Source organism: Macrosteles quadrilineatus, unplaced genomic scaffold, assembly GCF_028750875.1.
Source record: "Macrosteles quadrilineatus isolate MER2022 unplaced genomic scaffold, UCM_ALF_1.0 Scaffold_5__1_contigs__length_97177068, whole genome shotgun sequence".
In the NCBI taxonomy this organism is placed as follows: domain Eukaryota; kingdom Metazoa; phylum Arthropoda; class Insecta; order Hemiptera; family Cicadellidae; genus Macrosteles; species Macrosteles quadrilineatus.
The window spans coordinates 74,777,682-74,789,176 of record NW_026542598.1 but is presented as its reverse complement, the minus strand read 5'-3'; the positions used below and the strand labels follow the sequence as shown (position 1 = coordinate 74,789,176).

Below are 11,495 nucleotides of genomic sequence, written 5' to 3'. Positions count from 1 at the left end.
GGTTAGTCATGACTGCGGCGGTGAGCGTTGGTCCCGTGAACTTTGTCCCTTGCCGGTCAGCTGTTCCTGGTTAGCTATTACAGTATCATACAATGCGTTTGACTGGAAATTTAGTTTGTCGTTTAATAGATCATAACTATGACTTTTTGTTGCTTTGTATATTTCGTACTCTTCTATGGCGTTCATGAAGCTTCCTTTTGTGCAAAAATGTAGGGGTGTCATATTTGTTTCAAAATTTGTGTAGTTATGATTTTTGTTAATGAGATGGGCTGCATAATTGGATTTTAAATGATTTTTTGCTTTTGGAAGGTGTTCTTTGAATCTGGTTTTGAAAGCACGGCCGGTTTGTCCTATATAAAAACTATTGCAATCATCACAGGATAATCTGTAAACTCCAGTTTTTTCACCTGTTTCTAGACTATTACTGGACGAAGGATTAAGTAATCGTTGTAGTTTGTTCGAAGTTCTAAACGCTACCCCGATGTTCTTCTTTTTTAGTTCGTGTTTCAGTATATTCGGCAGCCTTGTACCATACTCTGATGTTACAAAGATTTTGTCAATTTGGCCACCTACTCTGTTAATATCGGCTTTTTTCTTTAATTGGTTTTTGACAAGTTTATCGATCATGGCGGTTTTAAACCCATTTCTTTGGGCAATGTATTTTATCGTGTTTAATTCTTTGTTAAAATTATCTTGGCTTAATGGAACGGTGAGTAATCGGTGAACGAAACTATTATAAGCTGCCATTTTTTGTGTTGTAGGATGGTGTGAAGTTTCATGGATGGTTGTGTCGGTTAGCGTAGGTTTTCTGTAAATATCAAATTCAAACGATTTTTCTGTTTTAATTAGTGTTATGTCAAGAAAGTTTAACCTGTCGTTGCTTTCCAATTCTATGGTAAACTGTAGGCTAGGGTTTATTTTATTCAAATACTTAGTAAATATCTCTAGTTGTCTTACGTTGCCATCATACAGGATTGCGATGTCATCAACATATCGGTGGTAAAATACAATCTTATCTTTGTAGCGGTTGTTATCTGTCCATATGTTATTGTTTTCGAAACTGTTCAGATATATTTCAGCTAGGATTCCTGAAAGTGGGGATCCCATTGCTAGTCCATCGTTTTGTATATAATATTCATTGTTAAAGGCGAAGTAGTTCTGTTGGGTTACTATTTTTGTTAATGCGATGAGTTCATTAATGGCTTCCTCACTAAGATTAGAATTGCTCTTTAGATTGTCTTCTAGGATATTGATTGTATATGCCACGGGTACATTTGTGTACAAATTAACTATGTCCAGCGATGCCAGTGTATATCTAGGTTTGATTTCAGTGTTACTAGTTTTGAGAATTAAATCCATACTATTAATTAGACTATGACTGTTAGGTAAAATAATTTGTTGCTTAATTATCCTTTCTAGGCTTTTAGCGACTTGGTAGCTGGGTGCTGGCATGTAATTCACTAGAGGGCGAATGGGAATTTTATCTTTATGCAATTTCGGTAAACCTTTGAGTTGTGGTGCTTTGGCGTTGATGGGTTTTAGTCTCCTGATTTCTGTGTCGGTGAATAGCGTTAAACTTTTATTTAGAGCAGTATTTAAGGTTTTTGTAAACTTGGTTGTCGGATCTTTGTTGAGTCTCTCTAAGTTGTTTTTGTTGATAAAATCTAAAACCTTAGTATTATAATCATTTTTGTACATGACAACTAGGGAGTTACCTTTGTCCGCCTTAGTTATAATCAAGTTATTTTCCTGTAATTTGTTCTTAATACAATTTAATGTTTTGACCTCTTGTTTTTGCATGTAACTGAGTCTTTTGTTCTTACTGACTTTAATTACTCGATTTAATTTTTCGTTTACCAGAGTTCTCACTGTATTTTGGGTGTTAATATCTTTTATCATTTTTATTGCTGATTCTGTATGAATTATCTCAGATAAGAAACTATTTCTACCATTATAAGGTAGGTTGTACTTAAGGCCTTTGTCAAGAAGTGATGTTTCGTCTTTGTTGAATATAACTTTGGTTAGGTTCACTGTTCTTAGGTAGAATTTATGGGTTGATTTTATAACATCTGTTGTGTGATATTTACTGATCAAACAATCTAGTTTCTTCTTTAGCGTCCTCTTTTTCCCTAAAATGACCTTATTAATTTGGGATTCAATTTTTGGTAAAATGTCAATGGTTTGGCAACTAGGAATATTGTTTAGAACTTCTAAGTGTATGTTTAATAGTAATCTGTTAAGCATGTCTTTCTTTTTGTATAGCTGTTTTATTTCTGTTCTTAACCATATAGTTTCTGCTAACTTTTTGGCTTTCTGACCAGCAAAAGATCGATTGTTTATTTTGACTTTAATGTAGTTTGGTATTATATTATTCTCTAAACAATCCTTATTAAAGGTTATGTTCTGGTTTGTTTTTAGCAATTTAATTTTCGTGTTCTTGAACTTGTAGACAAGTTTTGCTTGGCAAGCAGTTAACTTCATGTTGTTTCTTGTCTCAGGATTACTGTTTTAGATTATAAAAGGTATAATGTTACCTGGATCTGCCAAAGTAATCCAAATGCTGTCTAACGACTACGCGTTTCGAAGCAGTATAAGCTTCATCTTCAGGTCGTCAAGAACACATTTCACTCATGAGAGGTCGTCAAATAAATATAATTTTTACACATACTGTACATGGACGGAGAATAGTTACTGTAGGCCTACGAACCGCGTGCGCGCACTTAGACAGGTTAGTCATGACTGCGGCGGTGAGCGTTGGTCCCGTGAACTTTGTCCCTTGCCGGTCAGCTGTTCCTGGTTAGCTATTACAGTATCATACAATGCGTTTGACTGGAAATTTAGTTTGTCGTTTAATAGATCATAACTATGACTTTTTGTTGCTTTGTATATTTCGTACTCTTCTATGGCGTTCATGAAGCTTCCTTTTGTGCAAAAATGTAGGGGTGTCATATTTGTTTCAAAATTTGTGTAGTTATGATTTTTGTTAATGAGATGGGCTGCATAATTGGATTTTAAATGATTTTTTGCTTTTGGAAGGTGTTCTTTGAATCTGGTTTTGAAAGCACGGCCGGTTTGTCCTATATAAAAACTATTGCAATCATCACAGGATAATCTGTAAACTCCAGTTTTTTCACCTGTTTCTAGACTATTACTGGACGAAGGATTAAGTAATCGTTGTAGTTTGTTCGAAGTTCTAAACGCTACCCCGATGTTCTTCTTTTTTAGTTCGTGTTTCAGTATATTCGGCAGCCTTGTACCATACTCTGATGTTACAAAGATTTTGTCAATTTGGCCACCTACTCTGTTAATATCGGCTTTTTTCTTTAATTGGTTTTTGACAAGTTTATCGATCATGGCGGTTTTAAACCCATTTCTTTGGGCAATGTATTTTATCGTGTTTAATTCTTTGTTAAAATTATCTTGGCTTAATGGAACGGTGAGTAATCGGTGAACGAAACTATTATAAGCTGCCATTTTTTGTGTTGTAGGATGGTGTGAAGTTTCATGGATGGTTGTGTCGGTTAGCGTAGGTTTTCTGTAAATATCAAATTCAAACGATTTTTCTGTTTTAATTAGTGTTATGTCAAGAAAGTTTAACCTGTCGTTGCTTTCCAATTCTATGGTAAACTGTAGGCTAGGGTTTATTTTATTCAAATACTTAGTAAATATCTCTAGTTGTCTTACGTTGCCATCATACAGGATTGCGATGTCATCAACATATCGGTGGTAAAATACAATCTTATCTTTGTAGCGGTTGTTATCTGTCCATATGTTATTGTTTTCGAAACTGTTCAGATATATTTCAGCTAGGATTCCTGAAAGTGGGGATCCCATTGCTAGTCCATCGTTTTGTATATAATATTCATTGTTAAAGGCGAAGTAGTTCTGTTGGGTTACTATTTTTGTTAATGCGATGAGTTCATTAATGGCTTCCTCACTAAGATTAGAATTGCTCTTTAGATTGTCTTCTAGGATATTGATTGTATATGCCACGGGTACATTTGTGTACAAATTAACTATGTCCAGCGATGCCAGTGTATATCTAGGTTTGATTTCAGTGTTACTAGTTTTGAGAATTAAATCCATACTATTAATTAGACTATGACTGTTAGGTAAAATAATTTGTTGCTTAATTATCCTTTCTAGGCTTTTAGCGACTTGGTAGCTGGGTGCTGGCATGTAATTCACTAGAGGGCGAATGGGAATTTTATCTTTATGCAATTTCGGTAAACCTTTGAGTTGTGGTGCTTTGGCGTTGATGGGTTTTAGTCTCCTGATTTCTGTGTCGGTGAATAGCGTTAAACTTTTATTTAGAGCAGTATTTAAGGTTTTTGTAAACTTGGTTGTCGGATCTTTGTTGAGTCTCTCTAAGTTGTTTTTGTTGATAAAATCTAAAACCTTAGTATTATAATCATTTTTGTACATGACAACTAGGGAGTTACCTTTGTCCGCCTTAGTTATAATCAAGTTATTTTCCTGTAATTTGTTCTTAATACAATTTAATGTTTTGACCTCTTGTTTTTGCATGTAACTGAGTCTTTTGTTCTTACTGACTTTAATTACTCGATTTAATTTTTCGTTTACCAGAGTTCTCACTGTATTTTGGGTGTTAATATCTTTTATCATTTTTATTGCTGATTCTGTATGAATTATCTCAGATAAGAAACTATTTCTACCATTATAAGGTAGGTTGTACTTAAGGCCTTTGTCAAGAAGTGATGTTTCGTCTTTGTTGAATATAACTTTGGTTAGGTTCACTGTTCTTAGGTAGAATTTATGGGTTGATTTTATAACATCTGTTGTGTGATATTTACTGATCAAACAATCTAGTTTCTTCTTTAGCGTCCTCTTTTTCCCTAAAATGACCTTATTAATTTGGGATTCAATTTTTGGTAAAATGTCAATGGTTTGGCAACTAGGAATATTGTTTAGAACTTCTAAGTGTATGTTTAATAGTAATCTGTTAAGCATGTCTTTCTTTTTGTATAGCTGTTTTATTTCTGTTCTTAACCATATAGTTTCTGCTAACTTTTTGGCTTTCTGACCAGCAAAAGATCGATTGTTTATTTTGACTTTAATGTAGTTTGGTATTATATTATTCTCTAAACAATCCTTATTAAAGGTTATGTTCTGGTTTGTTTTTAGCAATTTAATTTTCGTGTTCTTGAACTTGTAGACAAGTTTTGCTTGGCAAGCAGTTAACTTCATGTTGTTTCTTGTCTCAGGATTACTGTTTTAGATTATAAAAGGTATAATGTTACCTGGATCTGCCAAAGTAATCCAAATGCTGTCTAACGACTACGCGTTTCGAAGCAGTATAAGCTTCATCTTCAGGTCGTCAAGAACACATTTCACTCATGAGAGGTCGTCAAATAAATATAATTTTTACACATACTGTACATGGACGGAGAATAGTTACTGTAGGCCTACGAACCGCCTTATTTTTCTGGTGGATGATAAAAAAAAGTTAATCAGAACAAATTATTGGCAACAGCGGTGTAGTGGGGCAAGAAAGAGTGAAAACATCTTGTTTTTCTGAGTCATCATGATTAAAAAATCACTACAAGGGTTTTAGTTAGGTGCGACCAAACAACGCTACCAACAATAAATTTTTGTTAAATATACAGCACGGTAACACAAAAACAAACAAACTAATAAAGTAATTTACAACACATCAAGATACATTGTCAAATTCATATTGTATTGTTCCTCCACAAAAAAGTTAAAAATAAAACCCAAGTAGCGATTAAGAGAAACTGTAGTTATGAAATTTAATTTTTTATTAAGATAATTGTAAACTGTAAAATAAACTATTTTTAGAGTAGATTGTATTAAGCCTCAGTATGTAATGAGTTCTAAAACTATTCATCATCGATCAGTTTGTGATTCAAATTATTTTGTCGCTATTTAGACTTCATTTAAAATTTACATTGTTACAATTCATTGGTTTGTTTTACATTTGTGTCCGTTGAAATTAGTAAAACATCAAAGAGGGTGATTTACTAGACAAAATTAGAACTTGTTAAATATTCTCTCATCGTTGCAATCGTTGATTGTGTTTTAATGAACCGAGTGAAAGGGTGTTGCGAAACAAAACAATCATTAACGCCTAAACAAACAGATTGTGAATGAGTGTATTTTGTAGTAAAATAGTTGAAAAAAACACAAAAACTATGGATTTATCAATAAATAACTCTGAAGGGTTAACATAATTAATAAAGTCAGCGTTACTTTAAATGTTTACAACTATAAATGTAAAAAATGTATAGTCAAAGGTATAAAACAACTTTTTTCACAAATAGATAACATTATTATTATTATAGATACACAAATATATAGGAAGGAGAGACAGTGAATGAAAGGAATTCAGTAGATGAGCAAGTGTAAGGTCCAGTACATCTATGTCTAAAAATTTAAGCACCCCGGTGCCCGGTCTGAAATTAGTAGTTGCATAACATCTTTTTATGTGGTAGTTTGCTATGCAGCAAGAATGAAATACACTTTAACCATGGTGATTACGGTATATTTGCAATTTATTCAAAAATATATTTTCCCCAAGAATGTACAGTAGATTTTTTATCCACAGGATTATTTCCAGTGCTGTTACAAAGTTTTACTCCATTCTACAGTCACAAGGTAGAGGTGAGTTTTTTTTTGCATAACTCATTGTGATCATAACAATTTGGAGTTTTAATGAATAAAACATTTAAAACATAATGAATGGTACTTAAAAAAAGGGGGTAAGTAGCAATAGCATACATCTATTCCATGGAGACTTAATATTTAGGGCATCCTTGAAGAAAGCTGGACCCGAGCTTGCCTGGCTACTGAGGAATTCTGAGGGTGTGGCTCACCAAGCCAAGTAGGTGTCAACAGTCAGTAAATGATGGTCGCAAAATGGCAAATACCCACACCAGTGTTAGCAAGCTATCCAGCATTTCACGGTTCAGATGGAGGTGGAAGTGATGAAGTGCTTTGGGTGACGCTCTTCCCGAAACTGCAAGGGTTACGACCGAGGCAAGAGTTGTCTTTGGTGCTGGGGGCATGGGACACACTTGTAAGGACTACCAAGTCTAATTCAGTTTTTTGTTAGGAATCAGTCTCACACGTGGGTGTGTGACAGGAGTGCGTATTGTACCCGGTGTTGCTCACTCATTAGACCTCAGATACAGCTTTTATGGGGTTTTAATTTGTCTCAGGTTCAGTTTGCAATGAATCTATGCCTCATAGGAGACCCCGGTGTGATAAGCAGCCTACATACTAGTGTACTGCCAAGATTGCAAAAAAATCTCGAGCTGCCTTGCTAGGTAAGAAATGGTAAGTCCTACAAGGTAGTGAGGAAGTCTCTTTCCCTGAAAATTCAGCTCCGGGAGAAATTAAGTCAGAATGTTGGTTCCAATTGGTGGAGCTTGGGTAAAATCGGTCCCCCCTCTTCACCTTTAATCATGGAGGGTGCTAGCGTGCCAGGGATGGTCAAGTTTTATCCCAGGTAACCCACTGCGGGAGTTAGGACATAATGGTGCACCTATCAAGACCCTAAATCAGGTTCTATTTATTGATTCCCAGATCCCCTGATTCTGTTGAACACATACACTGCCTGCCTGACTGAGGAATCATTTCCCTCGGGGTCAGTCTAGACCTACACCCTGTATCCGCCGCCGTGTTTTAAATTAGTTTTGTGGCCATGCATTTTATCGTTTTTTGTTTGTGTACGTGTTTTTCAAGACTCATGACGACCTCCTAGGAACGATTTTACGTCCAGCTTGACAATGATGCCATAGACATTGAAACCGGTCGCTCTAATGACGACTTAAGGATTTCTTGGACAGAATTAAGGTAACTTAACCTCTTGTATACAATATTCTTTAAGTGTGCTTGCTGTTTAGCCTGATGATGATAATAATAATAATAATAATTTGTTTATTGTAGTCGACAAAATATATTGTATTACAAACGGCAGAGAGCATAATATTTGTGAAAAAACCGATACAAGTTATTTAAATTTATCAGGTTCAAAGTATTTTGAAAAAATCAACACAGTTTTTTTTCTTTTTTTGTAAACACCAGTTGCCAGTGAATTTTTTACGCGGTATTTCCTAGTATTTCAATTTAGACATTCCAGTGGTTGTTCATGAAATTGTCAACAGAGTACAGCACAATGGACACCAAAAGGTGGTTTTTTAATGAGTGCTTAATATTCTGCGAAAAACTGGATACAAAAAGGCTTATGTTATTATCAAAGCTGCGACGTCAACGGCATACCCAACTAGAATGATTTCCTCAGGTCGGACCTCAAGAGGCTATGGAAAGCAACGTCCCAGATGACGGATCAAGTACTTAAGTGGCAACAGAAGTGACAATTATTATTACCCACGAGCTCTCTGCAGAATCATAAATCAGGAGATGGTATCTGAGGTAATTTTCTGATGCACATGAGATGTACAAGGATGTTTATAGCTTTCACCAATGCGACCAGAATATTACCCTTCCTAGACCTGTTTTCTGAACACTCACCTCTGAACATTCACTGGAAAGCAATTGGCAAATCAGACTGTTAAAACCAAGTTTGTACCAAAGTGGGTTAGTGTTATTCCTGGAAGTATAAGTCCACGGACAGGGGCCAGAGTAGTCATGGTAATGAGAGGTAAGCTCAGGCAATGAGAATTATAATACTTGTAAAGAAAAGGACTGTCTTTTATTGCCCTGAGGCGGATGAGACTGTTCTCTTTTACAACCGAGATGAAGAAGCAATGAACTGTTAAATAGCTGGATCTGGTTTTATAATGACAGAACTAATGTTTCTAAACAATATCAAGTTATTTTAACACTATAATAATACAAGCCACTTGGCAAGCGAGATATTTTCGATTTTTATCAAAGTCGTTGGTAACTGATATAATATACTAAAAACATTCCATTAACCACATTAACTTAAAGAAAAATTTTACGGATTGGTTACCAACTACGTGTTCAAAGTTGTAAAAAGATTAGAAATCATCATTCCGGTATACTGAATCACGGTCAGATACAAAATATATTTAAAAAATAAGTTTTAATGGTTGAGTGAATTAGTTTCTAAAGAGAACAAATTTAAGTAGGTAATTACTTATTCACGGCGGTCATTCATCAAAGCTCTGCTTCTCTTATATCATGCTGACCAGCGTAATTTCCACAGAAGGCAGTAAGACAACTAACAATGACTAAGTTCTCCGTAGTTTAAAACTAATAAGCTCCACATCTCTAAGACTGATCAGTCACCCCTTTTAAACCTCCAATAAAGTATAGAGTACAGTAAATTGCTTACGAGTGGGGTTAGTTCCATCTACGAGTTCGATCGTACTCCTGCAGTTGAGACAGTATCAAAAGAGCTATTCGACCTTGAAAATAATCTCGTAATGAAATCCAACTATCCCTGAGAGAAAAGTTGGCTTCTATCAATTGAAAGACTGTTCATTCGGGGGACCTCAACTACTCAACCTATCAAAGCAATTAGATAATATGCCTATAGTTGTACAACTGTACAATTGGATTGATCCTCCGTCTGATGAGAAACACAATCTCAGTCTTCTACGTTGCCGTGGTTACCCATCCATCTCATAGTTTAACCCATGACCAAGGCTAACAGTCTCTGCAGGTTATTGACATTCCTAGAAGTTATAATAAGGACGATATCATGGCATAACGAGCAATGAAAGTCTCTATCGAGAAGATCCCATTGTTAGAGATGTTCCACAATTCAGAGACAAGAATTGAGCCCTGAGCGGATCCTGCTATTACATCTCTCTACTGCGGTCCATCAGGCTTTAAGAAAACCACTGAAGTACAGATAGGTAATAGAACATACAGTAGACATACAGAACACACAGTATAAAGTCCTCTGGGGAACTTTGTCAAGTGTCGAGAAAGTAAAATAGAGTTTATGACACATTTGTTTCATTTTCTCCACACTTAAAAATGACCGCCAGGGGACGAAATATTGTGTGATCTGTGTGTCTTCTATACGTCGGCCTATCTGTACTTCTTCAAGGTAAGCTAGCTATAATTCTCTTTGTTCTACAGTTAATAATCTCGTGAAAGCTAGCTTTGTACGCGTATAGTCAAAGTCAACCAAGGAAAGAAAATAAGTAAAGTTAAACTTACTTCCACTCTTGAAGGGATCAACATCGTAGTTGTACCCGTTCTCTTCGTTGTACCAACTATCACACATGACCTTGGCACCAGCGCTGCCGGAGCTCCAGAAGATGTTCTCTCCGTAGGGGTTGTTAGGACGGTGAGAGAACAAGTTCTTCTCTGCTAAGTGCTCTGCCCAGGATTGTGCAAACTTTGTGATCTGAAAAAAGGATTAATTCTATTTTTGTCAAACAGTAGGATTTATGGAACCATGTGTGATGTGAAGAGGGATCCATATTATCCATATCCATTTACAACCATATACATATTTTTGTGAGCGAGATTAAAAGTGAATGTAAACACTAGAGTAAACAGGTAAACAGGTAGAGGTTATGCTGAAGAACTATTTAATCAAAGTAGCAATCTATTTAAACTTTAGCCAAGATTGGACAAAACTGTACTTGACCCCAATTTCACATTGAAATGGTTTAACACATTCACTAGCAACCATCACATGGCTTAGTACACATCTGAGAGTCACCTGGTAGGAAGGTTATTTTTACTCGGTCGGGCAAAATCGAGTATAGTGAAAGGAGCGTTACGCCTATTTTAAAACTGACTTTATGAACAGGTTGTGGTTAGACTAGAGCACTCAGCACTATTGCTCTTAGACTTGTTTGTTTACTACTATACGCAAAGCGGCTTGCTTGCACAAGAGTGTAAATTTGTACCCAAGTCTTCTGAATTGTCCGAGATCCGAATCAAACAGATACCAACCAACGAACCAGAGGAAGCCTTATTTATTTGAAGTTTTTCAATACTATAGACATTTTATAATGTCTTTGTAAACTAATTGTGCAACTCAAACTCACGTTGGCATCCAATGTGAGAGGACCAACGCCATGTTTGGCTCTGTACTCGTTGTGCATCCTCAACGTGTCCTTGATGAAAGCTTCCTGAGATTCTGCCGAGCCCTTTGGTGCCGTGGGTCTGTCCTTCCATCCTCTGGTACAAAAACATCACATGAGTTTTGAGAAACAATGGTCTTAAATTCAAAATATTGTTAAAAAAAATCATAATGCAAGTAGAATTTTTGATTTAAATAAACCTTAACTAATGGTACATCCAGAGTGCACGCCGATTCAGATTCAGATTTTCAACGGCAGGAATGGCACTTGCATTTAAATGGAAGGGCCATAGTGGCCGCCGGTAGCCGATCCCATGCGCAGGCACCTGCTTACCGGAATGAATTCTTCCTTCTTGTTTTAGATGCTGATTCATATAGTGCTTGTACATATACTATTTTATTAAAAAAGTTGGGTTTTATAGTAAAATATTTAGTTCTACACAGGGCCGGTTTAACCCATACGCGAACTAAAGCGGCC

At 35.9% G+C, this 11,495-nt stretch overlaps 1 protein-coding gene across 6 annotated transcripts in view; it reads right to left on the bottom strand.

Moving 5' to 3' along the window:
- The window catches only part of LOC128995288 (uncharacterized), a 99,753-nt gene that overhangs the window by 3,005 nt on the left and 85,253 nt on the right, over positions 1 to 11,495 (bottom strand). For all 6 annotated transcript variants that reach the window (XM_054420255.1, XM_054420259.1, XM_054420257.1 and 3 more), the window contains exons 9-10: positions 10,983 to 11,115; positions 10,141 to 10,330 (exon numbers count right to left, since the gene is read on the bottom strand). In XM_054420255.1, the coding sequence (XP_054276230.1) occupies positions 10,141 to 10,330; positions 10,983 to 11,115 (323 nt within the window). The remainder of the gene's footprint in view (positions 1 to 10,140; positions 10,331 to 10,982; positions 11,116 to 11,495) is intronic.